Source organism: Bufo gargarizans, chromosome 3, assembly GCF_014858855.1.
Source record: "Bufo gargarizans isolate SCDJY-AF-19 chromosome 3, ASM1485885v1, whole genome shotgun sequence".
Classification (NCBI taxonomy): Eukaryota; Metazoa; Chordata; class Amphibia; order Anura; family Bufonidae; genus Bufo; species Bufo gargarizans.
This window is the reverse complement of record NC_058082.1, coordinates 157,274,992-157,292,349: the sequence shown is the minus strand read 5'-3', so window position 1 is coordinate 157,292,349 and position 17,358 is coordinate 157,274,992. Positions and strand designations below refer to the sequence as shown.

The 17,358-nt window shown below is 46.9% G+C and overlaps 1 protein-coding gene across 13 annotated transcripts in view; it reads left to right on the top strand.

Moving 5' to 3' along the window:
- Nucleotides 1-17,358, top strand: part of MYCBP2 (MYC binding protein 2) — a 256,943-nt gene that overhangs the window by 156,514 nt on the left and 83,071 nt on the right. For 7 of the 13 annotated variants that reach the window (XM_044284706.1, XM_044284710.1, XM_044284705.1 and 4 more), the window contains 4 exons: nt 2,594-2,668; nt 5,208-5,432; nt 5,970-6,102; nt 15,112-15,234. In XM_044284706.1, coding sequence (XP_044140641.1) covers nt 2,594-2,668; nt 5,208-5,432; nt 5,970-6,102; nt 15,112-15,234 — 556 coding nt within the window. The remainder of the gene's footprint in view (nt 1-2,593; nt 2,669-5,207; nt 5,433-5,969; nt 6,103-15,111; nt 15,235-17,358) is intronic. The other 6 variants (XM_044284716.1, XM_044284713.1, XM_044284707.1 and 3 more) reach the window with 2 other exon arrangements.

Sequence of the window (17,358 nt, the reverse complement as noted above, 5' to 3'; positions counted from 1 at the left end):
TTAATGTTGCATAGATATCCTCTTATGAGAACAGCTGTCTGTATAGATATGTATTGCCTGCTTCAACATCTGTAAGGAATGATCACTTCATCACAGTACCACCGTGCTTGTTTTACTCCAATGCTTTTGTTGATTGTGACCTCTTTATTTTATACTGCAAATATATCTGCACTCAAAACGCTAAAAGGACCCTTAACGTGAAATGCACACCTTCATCTCCATTGGCATAGAAACTCCATAACCCTGTGGACTAACGCAGCCACCCTGGGAGCATAGCTTGATATTGTCCCTGATGGTGGCCAGAAACACAGTCACACTTCTTCTCGTCAACCCCCTCCCCGTCTCTTATAGCTGCCTGCAGGATATTGCTGTCTGTCATGTATGCAGGTCACCCCTATATGCTGCATTCCCAGGGATTTTGATAGTGTCTGCTGAAATGTACTTTTGTTCTATTTTTTTTTGTTTTTGGGCTGTCTTTGAACACAATATTTTACAGTTGCATATTCTTCATAACAAGTTCAGTGGAGATAGGATGATAAACTGACGGTTATTGTCAGCGAAGTCCAACCCTTTAAATATCTGCCTTTGGGCTCATGCACACGACCATATGCCCTCCGAGACATACGGTCCGTGAGCGGGCAATATGTCCCGGAGCGGCATACATCGTACGCATAGCATCACAGGTTACTATGATACTGTGCGGGGCTTTTTTCCTGCACTCGTATGACCGTATGTCTCGGAGGGCATACGGCCGTGTGCATGAGCCCTTTAGGTGCAGTTTATCTAGCCTTTTGCTTCATTTTGGGCAGGTTATTTTCTCAGTAGACTTCCACTGTAGTTGTGTGCTGGTTAGAACAGCAGGAATAAATACCGGATGAGTAAAGTCAGCGGTGCTGATGTTTTAGACATTGTTTTCTTTTACAATTGTAGTATGCTTCGTGTTTTGCCAATTCTATACCAAAATTTGCTATGCAATGAGGGGTAGCTTTACGTGATATTTTGGACCACTATACGTGCTGTCAGATCTAGCAGGCGTTAACATAATTCCTGGCACGTTGACACACAAGTCTATCGTGCTGGTTTAGTTTAAAAATGTGCAACCTTTCTAAAGCTTAAAGTTGGTACTGGGGATAATGCGTTAACCCACTGCGCTTGCCATATCTGTATGTAAACGAGTACACGCCTAGATCATGTACAATCTTTTTCAACATACGGAAACGATATGGGATTAAAAGAAACTCGCGTTTTAGCCGCTAGTGGCAATTTGATCTTTCTGTCCTGCAGTAGTTTTGAATCAGTAATATTCAGCGATTTTCTATAATCTGCGGTTTCTCTGTGGTTTAACTGCCCCTTCAAGGAGTTGGGCGCTTTGGCCATCCGTTTTCTCTATACCTCGTTGAGGCATCTGGATATGAATTTATGGCCAGAGAAGAGAACTGCTGCTAAGAGGCCTAAGCAGACCCCTTGCTAATCCTTGCCAACTTAATTTTGATTGCTCAGCGCAGAATGGGGCCAGTTGCACTAGGATAAAGGGCATTATGAGATTGTGCCTACTTACTGCAACAATTTTTCATGTGACTGAAAGTAATGAGAAATTAAAATGCTCCGATTTTAAGGTTTGTTTATATGATCCCATGCAACTGCTATTCGAATGCTGCCCTGCTTCCCACTGCTTTTTACTTTAGTCCAAGCCCCAAATGCCAGAAATGGCCTGCTTCGCCAATCACCGGCCATAGTGGTGACCCTGCCAGTGATCGGCTGAGCGAGCCTTTCCAGGTGTTTCCAGTATCTCGTAATGGGAGCAGTGGACGGAGCTATGTAGTTCTTGAGCCTGGAGCTACTCCTGAGCATCTGGGGTGATATTTGTGGCTTATCCTGAGGACATACAGGGTAGACCTTGGCTCTACTCATATGGATATCATTAGTTTAGGAATATGTAACTGATCCTGACAGATCCATTTGACCTACAGGTCAATCATTATTATTTTAATTTTTTTTAAACCATGCGGAATAGTGCTGTAAATTCTCCAACTTTACTCATAACAGCTGTATTAGATGCCAGATATTGATTTCTTTCTAATAATCCAAACAATTGCACCAGTAATTGTCCCCTTCCTGTTACATTTTTGCTTACCTGTGGAAAATAAAAATCTTAGTAAAACTTGTGGTTTATCCTTAACCAGCAGCTACAGGAACACTCGTAAAATGTAGACGCTGCGTTATGCCTCGTGTGGGGCCTGAGTTAGTGGTACATGACTCAGCGGTTCAACGTACATGTGTCAGGGCCTCCTCTAGGTGTAAGACATGGGCATCAATTGTGCCCATAGTAATTCTTGCAGACGTGTTTATGTAAATGCGCTATAAGCTTGTAATAAATGGCATGACACACTACATCCCTTTAAATGTTTATCTAATCTGTATTGCAATTGATTCAGCTCTTTTTATTTAAGTCTTGACCAAAAATGTTAAGCACTCCAGAAAAATGCAGAGTCTTCTGTTTTGTGTCCTCCTTTACATTAATGGTGTTCTGTGTATTCTGCTGCTCCTTCCCAATATTCTGTCAATGTTTTCTCTCTGAACTTCTGCTACTCAGAATATCTTTTATGCTAGCCAAGGAACCAGGGATTTGGACTTTTTGTCTTGGACTTCTAACACGTTTTTTACTCAGGTGAGTTCTGTTTTCCTGCTTTCTTCAGACCTTTATATTCTTTCTTGCTATGCCTCATCAGTATGTTTCCGTGCATCTAGTTTATGCTGCTGTCCTAATCTTGTAGTGCATGCAAAAGATATGCATGTAGCGCAAAAATATGAATTGATTTAACTCGCACAGATTTACCATTACAGTCTGATTTAGACACTAGAAAGTAAAAAACTGCACCAGATGCATCACAGAAGCGGGTGCTGGGCGATAAATCTGGTGCAACTTCAGACAGTCTAGTAAAGCTTGCACCACCTGTTAGCTGGTCTACTTAATGCCTTAATCATACACCAGAATTTTGGCACATTTTTGGATGCATAGTAGGCCTTTCTCGCAAAGCCATGGCCTTTTTCCGCAAAGTCTTTTGTCGAGGGTGGTAGGGACTCCTTAAATGTGGCCCAGAATTCTGGTGCAATTCATTAGTAAATCTGGCCCGTTGTTGCAGTTCTTCCCTGTATGTCTAGAGGCTAAAAGCCATACATACCCAATACTTCTTACAGTTGTGGGTTCGCAGTGCTGTAGGCACCTGGACTGGATTGCAGGCTAATGGCGTCTATACATGTTTAAACACTGTAGCAAACCCTATGGATTGGAGAGAGAGATTTTTGTTGCCGATACGTTCAGCTCACAGATACATGTTGAAACCCTAATAAAAATGAAGCTGTTGTATCTTTGGAACCTTTAAAGAAATTGAACGAGCGTCATCACCGTTGCTGTTGCCAAACTTATCCAAAATCTTTCAAATTCATACATCCGTAGTAAAATATTTAGGGGGTTATTTACTAACAGAAGTACATCTATATTAGGCTGATTTCTGATGCAGATTGTCACGCCAGGTCTAAAATAAGTGGGCATGGTGGGGAAAGGGGATGGGCCGGTAGGCTCGTCTCATTCATCATTTTCTACGCCTGTTTTAGGCATAGGGAATGGTCTAAATTTAGATAGCTTTAGAAGCGGCGGTGGATCTGCTAAAGTTATGTAGAGGTCGCCGCCTCTACATAACTATGGTGGATCCACTGCCAGAGCAGGGGCTTAAGACTGGAGTCTAAAACGCCAGTCTTAATAAATGACCCCCTTAGGGCTGTTTCACACGAGCGGATGCCGTGCGTGGCACCCGCTCCATGACTGACAGCCAAGACCCGATGCGGACTGCAGACGCACTGAGCATTAACATGACTGATAATGCTCCCTGCCTCTCTGTGATCTCTTTACTACCAAATCACAGTGAGATAAAGTTGTCACTGTGATTTCGTAGTAAAGAGATCAGAGAGGCACGGAGCATTATCAGTCATGTTAATGCTCCGTGCCTCTGCGGTCCGCATCGGGTCTTGGCTGTCAGTCATGGAGCGGATGCCACGCACGGCATCCGCTCGTGTGAAACAGCCCTTAGTGATTAATGGGGTTGGCCGCTTTATGTAAAATACTTACAAATGCATTGGAAATGGGAATAATAGCCAACTTACTAATATACGTTAATTAGAAGCTCTGAGTTTCATTCATGGCTCTAACAATCAGTGCCCCCTTGTTTGCATGGTCTTCTGCCGGACTTTACTGCTGCGGAAGAGTCATGTGACAAGACGCATGCATCAGCAACCTCCATTGGGGCAGATTTACCAAACTGGTGTGAAGTAGAACTGGCTAGAATGGCACAGACTAAATATACATTAGAAAAATATGATGCGTGTTAGCCGAGGAATCCATTGTCATACCGCTGATCCGACTGTGGATTACGTCCGTTCAGTTTGGCTATTCCATGTGTGGAAACTTCACCGAGACATGACGTCTCTATTTCCCCCGTGACGCAGTTATATGTACTGCGCACAGGGAGATTTGTGTAACGGCAGTGGCTCGTATTTTCTATTGAAAACAATGGGAAGCAGATTGTAAGTGAATTTTGGCACGGAATAAACGCTGTAGAAAAGCTGTGTGAATATGCCCTCAAAAGTATATATTTTTTTTTCTGAATTATTTCATGGCGGTAACGAAGAAGACCTGCCACCACAAATGTTGTGTTCTGCAGCATATATTAAAGCAAGAGGACCTGAGCAGAATAATGTATAGTTTTGTGTGTAAAGACTCAGTAAAACTTGTAATTTATACATTTAAATCTGTTTTTCTGACTTCCGATGAAGTCACAGAGGACTTCTGATTAGTGATAGCATTGTCTGTGTAAGGCCTCCTGCACACAGCTGTAAGTGTGTTGCAGTTCACAAATCGCGGATCCGCAAAACATGGGTCCCGGCTGTGAGCATGCCGAGTGTCATCTATAGGGTTGTATTCCACACACTCCAGAATCCCTTGATCACACCTAGTTGGGGTAGTGCGAGATTACATTTTCAATTTCTATTATAAGCAAACATGATTTTTCTTCTTTGACATAAGTGTAGCAGTGAGGTACGAGACACAATATCCCACATATAGTCCAGCATGGATTGAGAATATATCTAGTGCATTTGGTCAATTTAACTGGAAGTGATCATGGACCCTTTTGCTTTGTTGTGTTTTCCAGGAGCAGCTAGGAAATGCAGAGGATATGCTAAAAGACTTCACTGTACGGTGTACCCAAGAAATGACCATGCGAGAGCATGAAGTCCCAGTACTCAGGGGCGGGCCAGGATTCTACAAGGTAGTGAAAACTGGGCCATCCGGTCACAACATCAGAAGCTGCCCAAACCTAAGAGGTATCCCAATTGGAATGTTAGTACTGGGAAACAAAGTCAAGGCTGTCGGCGAGGTATGGACTTGTGACTTATCTGATACTGCTTTTGTCATGCAAATGCCAAAGCAAAATATCATTTAATTTCCTAGACTCTTTCCATATTAGCTGATATGAGTATTCACTAACCGCATTTCTTGAACATAGATGTAATCTGGACAGCTGCAGATTAATGTATTGGGTGCAAGTTACACTTTGACTTGCTGTTAATGGAAGAAGCTTCCATTTCTTACTTTTTGAAATTGTGTGATTTTCAGCATTTGTGTTTGTTTGTTTTTTGCTCCAGGGTGTAGTGTGTCATGCTATTTCTCTATCCACTAATGAAATACGTGGATGCTGTGGGACAAAGCTTGCATTTTGGCTGGATTGCTTTTATGCTGGCTGTAATGCTACTGCCTCTAATACTGATCTGTATTCTTTAATTGCTTAAGATCTGTTTATTGCTAGGCTGACCACTGTTAGCAATCCCGCAGCATGCTGTCATTAATTTGTATCATATTAGGCTCTGCAACTGCATGAACTCCATGAATCTTGTGGTTTGTGTCTCTGTACCAGGTGGTCAGTTCAGAAGGTACATGGGTGCAGCTGGACAAGAACAGCATGATAGAATTCTGTGAGAATGATGAAGGCGAGGCATGGTCCTTGGCTAGAGATGCTGGTGGCAATCAATATCTCCGTCATGAGGATGGCAAGTTGAACACCTTTCTTTATGTTGTCTACTTTATAATAAGGTTTGTTACAATTTGAGCCCTTAGTGTTCACACAGGCATATTATTTGTTAGGAAAACAATGCGATGTTTAGTTTGCCTGTGCAACTAGTGACATCCAGCGTGCAGAAAGTCAAGGCTCTCTCTCGGCTTAAAGGGGGTTTCCAAGATTTTGATACTGATGACCTATGCTCATCAGTATCTGGTGGGGGTCCGACACACGGGCTTTTTGAGAAGACACTGGCACTCCTGTGAGCGCCGCGGCCTTCACTGTGCTTACCAATAGCGGCTTTGCTTGGTATCCTGCTCAGCCCCATTGAAGTGAATGGGGCTGAGCTGCTATACAAAGTACAGAACTGTGCTGATCGACAGGGGTCCTGGGTGTCTGCCCCCTTTTAAGTAAATGTTAGTTGTTGTTGTTTTTTTTTTGTTTGTTTTTTGTTGCTCTCCTTTCTCCTTCACTCACTATAGTAGTCACTTTCAGTGTCTAACTTTATGTATACAATGCAGAACATTTTTTACCTCTGTTTGCTCCTGAAATATGTGTAGATCAGCAGTAGTAGTACCAGTTTGCACTAGAAATACAGAGGAACGTAACGTTTTTAGGCACAGAATAATAACTTTACAACTAAGGTAAGTGTAGAATTCACATTAAAGGGATTCTGTCACCTCCCCTAACCCAAAATCAGATTTTAAAGCAGCCATGCAGCACAGCTTACCTTGATTAGGCTGTGCTCTTCTATCTTGTAATCCGTCCAGTAGTTTCTGTAAAAAACGACTTTCTCGCCTTATTTCCTTGGGGGACACAGAAGACCTTGGGTATAGCTCATCTCCATAGGAGGCGTGACACTAAGTGAGAACTGTTAAGCCCCTCCTCCAGCAGCTATACCCTCAGCCTGGAGAGAGAGACTGCCAGTTTTTGCTTAGTGTCCAAGGAGGCAAGACACTCCCTGCTCTGCAGGGCTGTTTTTCTCCTGTTTGGTTTTTTAGTTTTTGATTTTTGCTTTTGTTTTTTTCTTCAGAACATCAGGGACAACAGAGACGCACTAGACCTCTCTGTTTCTCCCGGGGTCGAGCTGCGCCAGTGCCGGTCATCCGCACTGCTGCCTCCCCCACAGAAGGCAAGGTGGACCAGGGCAGCCCAGCTCCCCTGCATCCCGCCAGCGCAAGGGTCGTCCGCACGCCAAGTCCCTCTTCCAGCGTCCTGCCACTACGGTGCCAGTAGCTGAAGGGGCGACCCTGCTGGAACGGACCGAGGGTGAAGACGGCTGTGGTAAGAGAGGCTTCTCCAGCCCTACGTTCCCCCTCATTCCCTCCCCGGTCTCCTGCGTGCTGGACCCCCATACTGGTCCCTGCTGGACCTAGGCTGGCCCCTGAGGTGTCGTTGGTGAACAGCCATTTTTCTGGCTCCAGGGCTGTCTCTCATATCCAGCTGTTGCCCAATAATCATATAGCTCCACACCACCACCATACTGGTGACCGCGGGGCGACTATACACTGCCCCTCCATAGGGCATTGCATGGGATTGCTGTGGAGGAATTCTGCTTTAGGGCCGGAGACCCGCTCCTAGCTGCCCCTGACACAGGGGTTATGCCGGCCCTCCCCCTTACCGGTCGCAGATTCAGTACAGGGGGCCCGCGCGTGGCTGCCCTGTCCCTCCCTCGTCCACGGACGCCTGGTCCGTTAGGGCAGGGGGTGCAGTGCTGGACTTCAGGTCCCCCCCGCCCTCCTTACCGGTGTCTAGGGCCAGGGGCCCGCTCCAGAAGCTGCCGGCTCCAAAAGCTGCCGGACGCAAGGCCCTCACGGCCTGCATGTACTGAGCGCGATGCTCCAGCAGGCCCCGGCTGACTGTTGAGCCTTCCGGTCGGCCGGGTGCCGCGAACTTTTGACCCAGGCTTCGGCCTGCTCGGCCGCAATCCGGCCGTTTGTCTCTGCCGGCCCGCAGGGTGGGCACCCGCGGCCGTTAGTACATGCGTCAGCCGGCTCCCTCCCGGTCCCGGCCGACCGCCGGTACTCCCGGTCGGCCGGGCGCCGCAAAAATCTAGGCCCCGGCTTCACGGCATACTAGGCCGCAAACTTCCAGCCTCGGTTCGCAGCGCCGCCCCTAGGCCGGATGTTTGTTAACCTGTTGGGTACCGGCCATCTCCAGGGGCCGGCTCCCATCTAGAGGACACCCTCTCTGTTCTGGGCTTCCTAGTAGGCCTGTACGAGACAGTGCCCCTGTATGGTGGCCCCTTTTTTGCCTCAGAGTGGCTGTGTTTAAAAATAAATAAATAAATAAAAATAAAATAAATAAAGTTAATAAATAACGGAATGGCTGCGCAGGACGCTGCAGCCTGATGCAGTAGTGCTGGCCGCACGCTATGCCCCCCTTCCGTGGGCGGCATGTTGCGCTCCTCGGCTGCAGTTCTGGCCAGCTACATGTTTCCCTTCTAGGCGAACCCTTGCCATCTCCCGGGATACGACGCTGACCAGAGGTAGGCGCCCAGTCTATAGGCAGAACGTCGCCTCTCCAGTTACAGGCTGGCCATGTGCATGCCCCCCTTCTTTAGGCGGAGTGCTACATTCACCGGATCGGTGCTGACCATGTGCTCGCCCCCTTCCATAGGCGGAACGCTGCACTCTCACTGGATTTAATGCCGGACAGGTGCATGACCCCCTTCTGGGGCAGAATAATTGCGCTCTCACCGGATACGGTGCTGGCCATGTGCACGACCCCCCTCCTTGAGGAGCGCGGCACTCTCACTGGATTCCTGCCGGCCATGTGTGTAACCCCCTTCTATGGCGGTACGCTGCACTCTCACTGGGTTCGCTGTCGGCCATGGGTATGAAACATGTGCACGTCCCCCTTCCATATGCGGAACACTGCACTCACTGGATTCACTGCCGGCCATGTGCATGTCCCCCTTCCATAAGCGGAACGCTGCACTCTCACTGGATTCGCTGCCGGCCTTGTGCATGTCTCCCTTCCATAAGCGGTAGGCTGCACTCTCATTGGTTTCGCTGCCGGCCTTGAGCATGCCTCCTTCTCTCAGGCGACATACATACTCTTCCTGGCTGGGTTTGTTCTCTCGCGATAAGTTGCTGGCCACGTGCTTGACCCCCTTCCATGGCGGGGTGCTTGCACTCTCACCGGATCCGCTGCCAGCCGTATGCATGGCCCCCCCTTCCTTGGGCGGTGTACCGCACTCTCGCTGGCTTTGCTGCCTGCGTGGGCATGCCTCCTCTCCTCAGGCGACATACATGCACCTTCACTGACGGTGTTTGTTCTTGCGCCAGTACGTTGCTGGCCATGTGCATGGCCCCATCCGTGGCGGGGTGCTCGCGCTCTCCTGGGATGCGATGCTGCCGTGTGCGGTTCATTGCACCCTCACCGAATACGTTGCTGGCCAGGAGCATGGCCCTCTAAACATGGGTGCGCTGCTTGCACTCCCTTTGGAAACGGTGCTGGCCTTGGGCATGACCACTTCTCATTCCATGGGCGGTAATTTGCGCGCTCATGAGATTCACGGCTGTCCTTCTATATGCTGTACTGGACGTTCCCCTTTCATTGGCGAACTACTCGTTGCACTCTCACAAAATTCGGTGTTAGGTGGATTATTGCACAATCATTTAATGCTAGGATAATCCTGTGCATGCCCTTCCCCCTTCACTAGGTCCTTTTGGTGCGGGCCTTTGCACTCTTGCCGTCTGCAGAGTTTGCCAGGTGCCTTTCTCTCCCCTTTTCTGGGCGGACTGCTTGCGTTCCATAGCATGCCTCCTGTACTAGCCTTGTGCATGACTCCCTTTCGGGTTGCACTTTGCACTTCCATGGATACTGTGGGATGCTGTGGCTGTGCGCTCTGTGCGTTGTTTGGGCCGTGTTTGCCTTCTCCTCCCGGGGGTGGGTTGGCCTTCTCGCTGCCTGCGGTTTGCTAGTACGTATGCCTCCCTTCCTCCTGCGACATACTTTTTTCTTTTGGGGTGAGGCTGCTTGTCGCTAGCTTTGCACTCTTTTCTGAAGAGGTCATTCTGTCCACCTGTATGAGCCTAAGGTGCTGTCCAACACACAACAATTGAATGCCCAATGTATTCACCGCTGTATACCTTGTATATATGTAGACTGGCTCTGCTGGCTCGCTACTGCACCGAGCTGGGTGGCACTCATTCTCTGGTGTGGTCCCGTTGTGACTGCACCAGCCATGTTCATTGGCCCTTCCACCTGGGGAGTGTTCGGGGTCCCTTGATGCGTACCCGTTCATCCTCCCGTGACATGGCTTCCCCGCGCAAGCCGTCGGGGTCGAGAGTGTTGTCTTTGGCGCCTTCTGCACTTCAGTCTGATCTGCTACCAGGAACAGACCGCTCCTCTCGGGTAGGTCACCCAACTTCTCTTGGGTGCTCGTCTATCCAGGTCTGAGGGACCTCCACTTTGGGTTCTTCAGGGAATTCTCCTTCTGCGAGGCGATGTGCAGGTCGTCTCACAGAGTAGCAGGTATTCGGCTTTTGAACTGTCCTGTGGCTTCCCTGTTTGCCATTCCTCCTTTCGGTTTGGAGGGTGTTATGCCGGCCTCTGTCTCGACTGCTTTTCCTCGCCGGCTCGGTTTTTTGGCTTCCTCTCTGAGTTTGTCACTCCGAGGTGGCTTCTGCACCGGCCAGGCCTCAGAGGCTGTTTCGTCATTGCCCCCTCCCCCTCGAGGGTGAGCATGGTTGTTCGCTTGGATGGTTCCGGCGTTACCTGTGGTCTCGTACCGTCTCCCTCGTTTTCGCTGGCAGTACTAGCTGTGTGCCTGTTTGCCGGGCCTATTGCGTTCTGTCCTCCCGCTGGGTGCAGATTGCCTTTCCATTCTGGGCATATGGTCCTGCTGGACTTACCTTTTCGGTAACTTGGGAGGACTACCCTTCGGTCACGATTGTCCTTTTGATCTCCCTCACCAGGACTGTAGAACTCGTTCCTGTGGTGGCTACATCGACTTGGACTTTGGCCTGTCTTGTCCTGGCATCTGTCGGCTGCTGGGCAGACCCTTCCGGTTTCTTCAGTCTGTCCTTCTGCTCCCCCACTCCGGTTGGATACGGGACTATGTTGTTCGGGGGCCGACGAGACAGTTTTTTTTTCGACCCTTGGGCCATGTTACTGGTCTGCGCCTGATCACATTGGGTTTTCTCCCGCTTGCCAGGCGATTCCTGCGAGCGCGCTAGTGTTCGCTCCCGACTGTGCTTCGTCCGGGTTCGGTTGTCGGACTTAGGGTTCTTGCCTGGGTTTTGTGGTGAGCGGGGAATTCCCCCACTCTGCTTTTCTCTCCCTTGGTTCTGTCTTTCTCTAGTCCGGCCTGCCCTGGGACTGGGACTCTGTTACTTGAAGTGTCAAGTGTCGGCGCTGTCCTTCCCCTTGCAGCGTTTTCTGGCCCTCCTGGGCCTGTCATGACCTTCTTCCACAGAGTGGCTCTTTGGTTCCTCTGTACCATTCCCTGGTACCGCCCTGGGAACTACACACTGAGCTCTTGGCGCTCCACTCTTTCCCTTGGTGCCGTTGTAGAAGTTCTCCCTACTCCTTCTGTCCTGTACAGTTGTGTTTTCTGTTGCCATCATGTCTGATGGGTGGCCCTTCGTGTTCTGTGCCTTCTGTCCTTTTCCAGGACAGGGCTGTTTCTCCATCCCGTCCCTTCCTTCTGAGGGTGGTATCTGCCTTCTTATCTACGGGGCTTTGGTCATCCCCTTCCCGTCTCCGGGAACGGGCGCTTCACCGCTTGGAGATTGTTTGGGTTTGCAGTTGTTCCTTGGAGATCTCCGACTCTTGTCGGCGTTCGGTCTCTTGTGTTTCCAGGATGTCCGCGCAAAGGGTTGACGGCCTCCAGGGTGGCTTTCCTTCGCTCTCTGAGTGTCTATTGCTGTGGTTACCGCACCAAGGGCAGGGTTCTGCTTTTGGTGTCACCGTTCATTTCACCAGAGCGGTCGGTGCCTCCTGGGCCGGAGGCATAAGGCTTCGGCCATGCATTTGTGCAAGGCGGTCACTGGTCTTCCTTGCACACCTTACCGAGTTCTACAGGGTGCGCACTGGGGCTTCGGCGTATGCTGCCTTGGGCCGCCTGGTCTGCAGGCGGCGGTTTCTTGATGCCTTCGGGTGCCTTGCCTTGGTGCTGTGGTCCCTCCCCTCTTGGACTGCTATTGAACGTCCCAAGGTCTTCTGTGTCCCCCAAGGAAATTGGGCGAGAAAACGAGATTTTTGTATAACTTACCAATAAAATCTCTTTCTCGCTCTTTCCTTGGGGGACACAGCACCCACCCATTCTTTGTTTTTCTCTACACGGTTTCCGAGTTTGTTTACCCGTTGGGTAGTTGGCTTGTTGGTTCCACTTTTGGACTTTGCCTTTTTCTCACTACTTGGACACGCAACTGGCAGTCTCTCTCTCCAGGCTGAGGGTATAGCTGTGGAGGAGGGGCTTAACAGTTCTCACTTAGTGTCACGCCTCCTATGGAGATGAGCTATACCCAAGGTCTTCTGTGTCCCCCAAGGAAAGAGCGAGAAAGAGATTTTACTGGTAAGTTATACAAAAATCTCGTTTTTATGGTTATGCAAATGAGTCCTGAATGTGCCCAGAGGGGCGTTTTGTTCCCCTTAGTGAGCCCACTACCGCCCCTCTTACAGTACCCAGCCCGCCTTCCTTGCGACTGTCTAACCGCCCCCAGCCTGCCACAGCCTCTCCTCCCTCTCCTCCCCCTCCCTCACGGCCGAACGAACTCTCGCACAGGCGCAGTACCCACTTGAGGGCTGCGCCTGTGTGATCTGCAGGAGACTGAGGGCAGGAGCTTCATCCTCGTCACTGGGCATGCGCCGAGCCCAGTGACGTCCGATGCTCGCTCTTCCCTGCTGACTGAGGGAAGAGCGAGCATCGGACGTCACTGGGCTCGGCGCATGCCCAGTGACGAGGATGAAGCTCCTGCCCTCAGTCTCCTGCAGATCGCACAGGCGCAGCCCTCAGTGGGTACTGCGCCTGTGCGAGAGTTCGTTCGGCCGTGAGGGAGGGGGAGGAGAGGGAGGAGAGGCTGTGGCAGGCTGGGGGCGGTTAGACAGTCGCAAGGAAGGCGGGCTGGGCACTGTAAGAGGGGCGGTAGTGGGCTCACTAACGGGAACAAAACGCCCCTCTGGGCGCATTCAGGGCTCATTTGCATAACCATAAAAGTCGTTTTTTACAGAAACTACTGGACGGATTACAAGATAGAAGAGCACAGCCTAATCAAGGTAAGCTGTCCTGCATGGCTGCTTTAAAATCTGATTTTGGGTTAGGGGAGGTGACAGAATCCCTTTAAGTCAGGCTGGAATTATGTATAGGTTGGGCTGTGTTCACATCACTCTTTTGATTTAGATAAAAAAAATCTATTTGGAATGCTTTTGTGTTTAAAATCACATCTGTACTTTTTAGTACAGCAGTATAACAGTATGCTAGAGCATACATCCTAAGCATATGCAAAACGGACTCTGAGGGCATGCATCGGGTCAGTGGGCTCTTGTGGTATTCCCCAGCTTATAGGTGAAAGTTTAGCCAGAAGCATGGTGTGAATATAGCCGTAATTAAGGACCTAAAACTACATGTTTTTTGTGACTCTGATTTTTAAGTCATTTTTTTAAAAAGTTAATTGGCATTAAAGGTGAGAAACTACCATTGTAACATAAACTACTGTAGGACTTGCAATAAAATCTACCGTAGTTATGATTTTCTTGTCTCATATAACTGGGATAAGCTGTGGTCTTTAAAGGGGTTCTCCCGGAATTAATAAAATGAAAATAATTAAATATTACTTTGACAATATATTTAAAATAAATACCTTTCATTAGTTATAATGGTTCGTTTTGTCTGGGGAGCAATTATTAGGAGAAATAAAATGGCCGCTGTCCTATCAGTACACACAAAACCTGTCCTAATCACACAGCAGAACAAGTTACTTAACAACATTGGCAAAAGAGCTTCTTGTCAACATTAGGTGAGGTACTCCTAGCAGCAAAGACTTGTGACCTGCAATCTTAGATGGGGATGTACATAGGACAACCCCTTTAATGGTACTGCTTCATTGTTTTTGAAGCTTTTTTGAACTGTTAAAAAAAAAAGTATGACAATTATTGCACTTTTTTTTTTTTTTCAAGATTGTTTGTTTGGATAGTTTTGTCACATCTTTCTTGCGGTTTTTAAATTTTTTTGACAATAAATCTATTGTAAAAAGCCATACTTAGAACAGGCTGTGATATGAAAAATGTCAAACACCACTACCAAAAAAGGCAGTGTGTTTATATTTTCGTATTAGCCAACGTATAACAGGCTGCTGCCCTTTTGCACAAAAAAGTGGTGTTCTTTAGTTGTTTTTTTTTTTTTTTTTAAGACTTGGTGTGAAACTACCCTCAAATAAAAAGATGTTCTATAACATGGTTAAAACACATAGATTCTATATCCTTTTCTTGGGATGGAATACCCATTTATTCATTGTTTGTTGAAATGGACGTGGACTTTTTCTGCTGTCTGTTTTCTCAATAACTATCTGATATCCCTTTAACTTGTATGGTTCTTCCAATAGTGCTAGTTTTAATTCCAGAATTAGTCCTGTAGTCCTGTTGGACACAACCGTATTTTGGGATGTGGATCTGTTGATTTCTAGGGACCATAGAAGACAAGAACAGTCCATGGATGTCATCTGTGTGCTGTCTGCATCCATATGTCAGTTCCGCATATAGAACATGTCCTATTCTGGTCTAAAATATGTGTTCTATGGACCCTTTGAAGTAAATGGGTCCACAAAAAAAAATGCGGATGCATGTCACATGTACGGTATACGTATCTTGCGGCTCCGCGGTTTGTGGACCACAAAACGGATACTGTCGTATGCATGAAACCTTAGGGAAGGCTAGAATTATGATAGCATTTGTAATGATAACCTTTTAAGGCTAAGGCATGTTGCTGTATGGTGGAATACGTCATTGATTCAGCAGTGCCGAATGAATTATTTTTCTGTTTTTAATTATGCAGAGCAAGTTTTGGATCAGGGCTCTCAGACTCCCCCTCCGAGCCCATTTTCCATTCAGATATTTCGCCGGAGTACAAGTGGAAACATCATTCCAGGATTTGATTATGGCCTTGGAAATAACAAAGGTATATTTTTACCTAACAAATCATTTTGCCTACAGTGCCATAATATAATTTGGCCATCAGTTGGTTTAATTTAGACGTTGTGAAACGAGTAAACTGTTATTCAAGGCTGGGAGCTCTAGTACATCCACACAAGTAAAAGGCACTGGTGGCTAGGTGGACATATATCTGTTACCAGTAGGGCGTGTATTGTCAGTGGGTACACCCTAGCTCCCTCCTCAGCATTTGCATCAGCTTATACCATAGATTAATTAGTCTTGGGGTCTATTCTTGTATGGCTGACCCACCAGTCAGATGACAAAACTGATCTCCGTTTTGTATCCAGTGGCATAAATTATGAATCTGGAGTCATCTTTGAGACAAGCAGAGAAATGTTGCAGGCATGGCTTCTCTGCACCTGACGGATGGAGATAGATAGATCTATTTGTTTATTACCCTTGACAAGTAACCATAGACATGAGCAGTGGTGACAGAAACAAGCCATTGCAGCTAGCCCTGCCCTTTTTGGGCAACTGATAATGGACGGAATATGAAGATTTTGTTGAGTGGCTTGAGAGTAGCAGATATACAGTGGCATATGTGCAGATATACAGTGGCATATGTCGGCCATTGATTCCAATTGTAAAAAAAATTAAGTATTGTCCTGCTGTGTGGGAAACGTACTGTTTAATTGGTAATGTTTTAGGGGTGTTAGGCAGAACAGCATTTATCATATCCATTGCCCCTTTTACACATGGGCCTTAATTATAAGGGGTCCCGTGATCCCGCTCAATTCAGACCTGCGGTTTCGTGATGCCTTCTGGTGATGAGCGGCTGGAAGCTGTATGAGTAATACTTACTGTATTACAGCTAATGCATTCCCAAAAAGTTGAAAAAAATAGGGGGGGGGGGGGGGAGAGAAAGTATACCTATTAGGTATCGCCGTGTCCGTATCGACCAGCTCTATAAAAATATCACATGACCTAACCCCTCAGATAAACAATGTAAAAAAAAAAGTGTTAAACCATTTTATGTCACCTTACATCACAAAAAGTGTAATAGCAAGCGATCAAAAAGTCACACGCACCCCAAAATAGTGCTAATCAAACCGCCATCTCTTCCCTCAAAAAATGAGACCCTACCTAAGATAATCACCCAAAAACTGAAAAAACTATGGCTCTCAGAATATAGAGACACTAAAACATGATTATTATATTTTGCTTCAAGAATGAAAGAATTGTGTAAAACTTACATAAATAAAAAAAAGTATACATATTAGGTATCGCAGCGTCCGTAATGACTTGCTCTATAGAAATATCACATGACCTAACCCTAATACCGTAAAAACAAAACAAAAAAGTGTAAAAAGCTATTTTTTGGTCACCTTACATCGCAAAAAGTGTAATAGCAAGCGATCAAAAAGTCACACCCACCCCAAAATAGTCTAACCTGTTAGATGAATGTTGTAAAATACAAAAAATAAAATCTGTGCCAAAACTGCTATTTCTTGTTACCTTGCCTCACAAAAAGTGTAATATAGAGCAACCAAAAATCATATGCACCCTAAACTAGTACCAACAAAACTTCCACCCTATTCCGTAGTTTCTAAAATGGGGTCACTTTTTTGGAGTTTCTACTCTAGGGGTGCATCGGGGGGCTTCAAATGGGACATTGTGTAAAAAAAAAAAAAAATGTCCAGCAAAATCTGCCTTTCAAAAACCGTATGGCATTCCTTTCCTTCTGTGCCCTGCCGTGTGCCCGTACAGCAGTTTACAACCACATATGGGGTGTTTCTGTAAACTGCAGAATAAGGGCCATAAATATTGAGTTTTGTTTGGCTGTTAACCCTTGCTTTGTTACTGGAAAAAAATTGATTAAAATTGAAAATTTGCCCCAAAATTTGAATTCTGATATTTCATCTCAATTTGCCAATAACTCTTGTGGAACACCTAAAGGGTTAATGACGTTTGTAAAAATCTGTTTTGAATACCTTCAGGGGTGTAGTTTCTAGAATGGGGTCATTTTTGGGTGGTTTCTATTATGTAAGCCTCGCAAAGTGACTTCAGACCTGAACTGGTCCCTAAAAATTGGGTTTTTGAAAATTTCAGAAAAAATTCAAGATTTGCTTCTAAACTTCTTCAAAGCCTT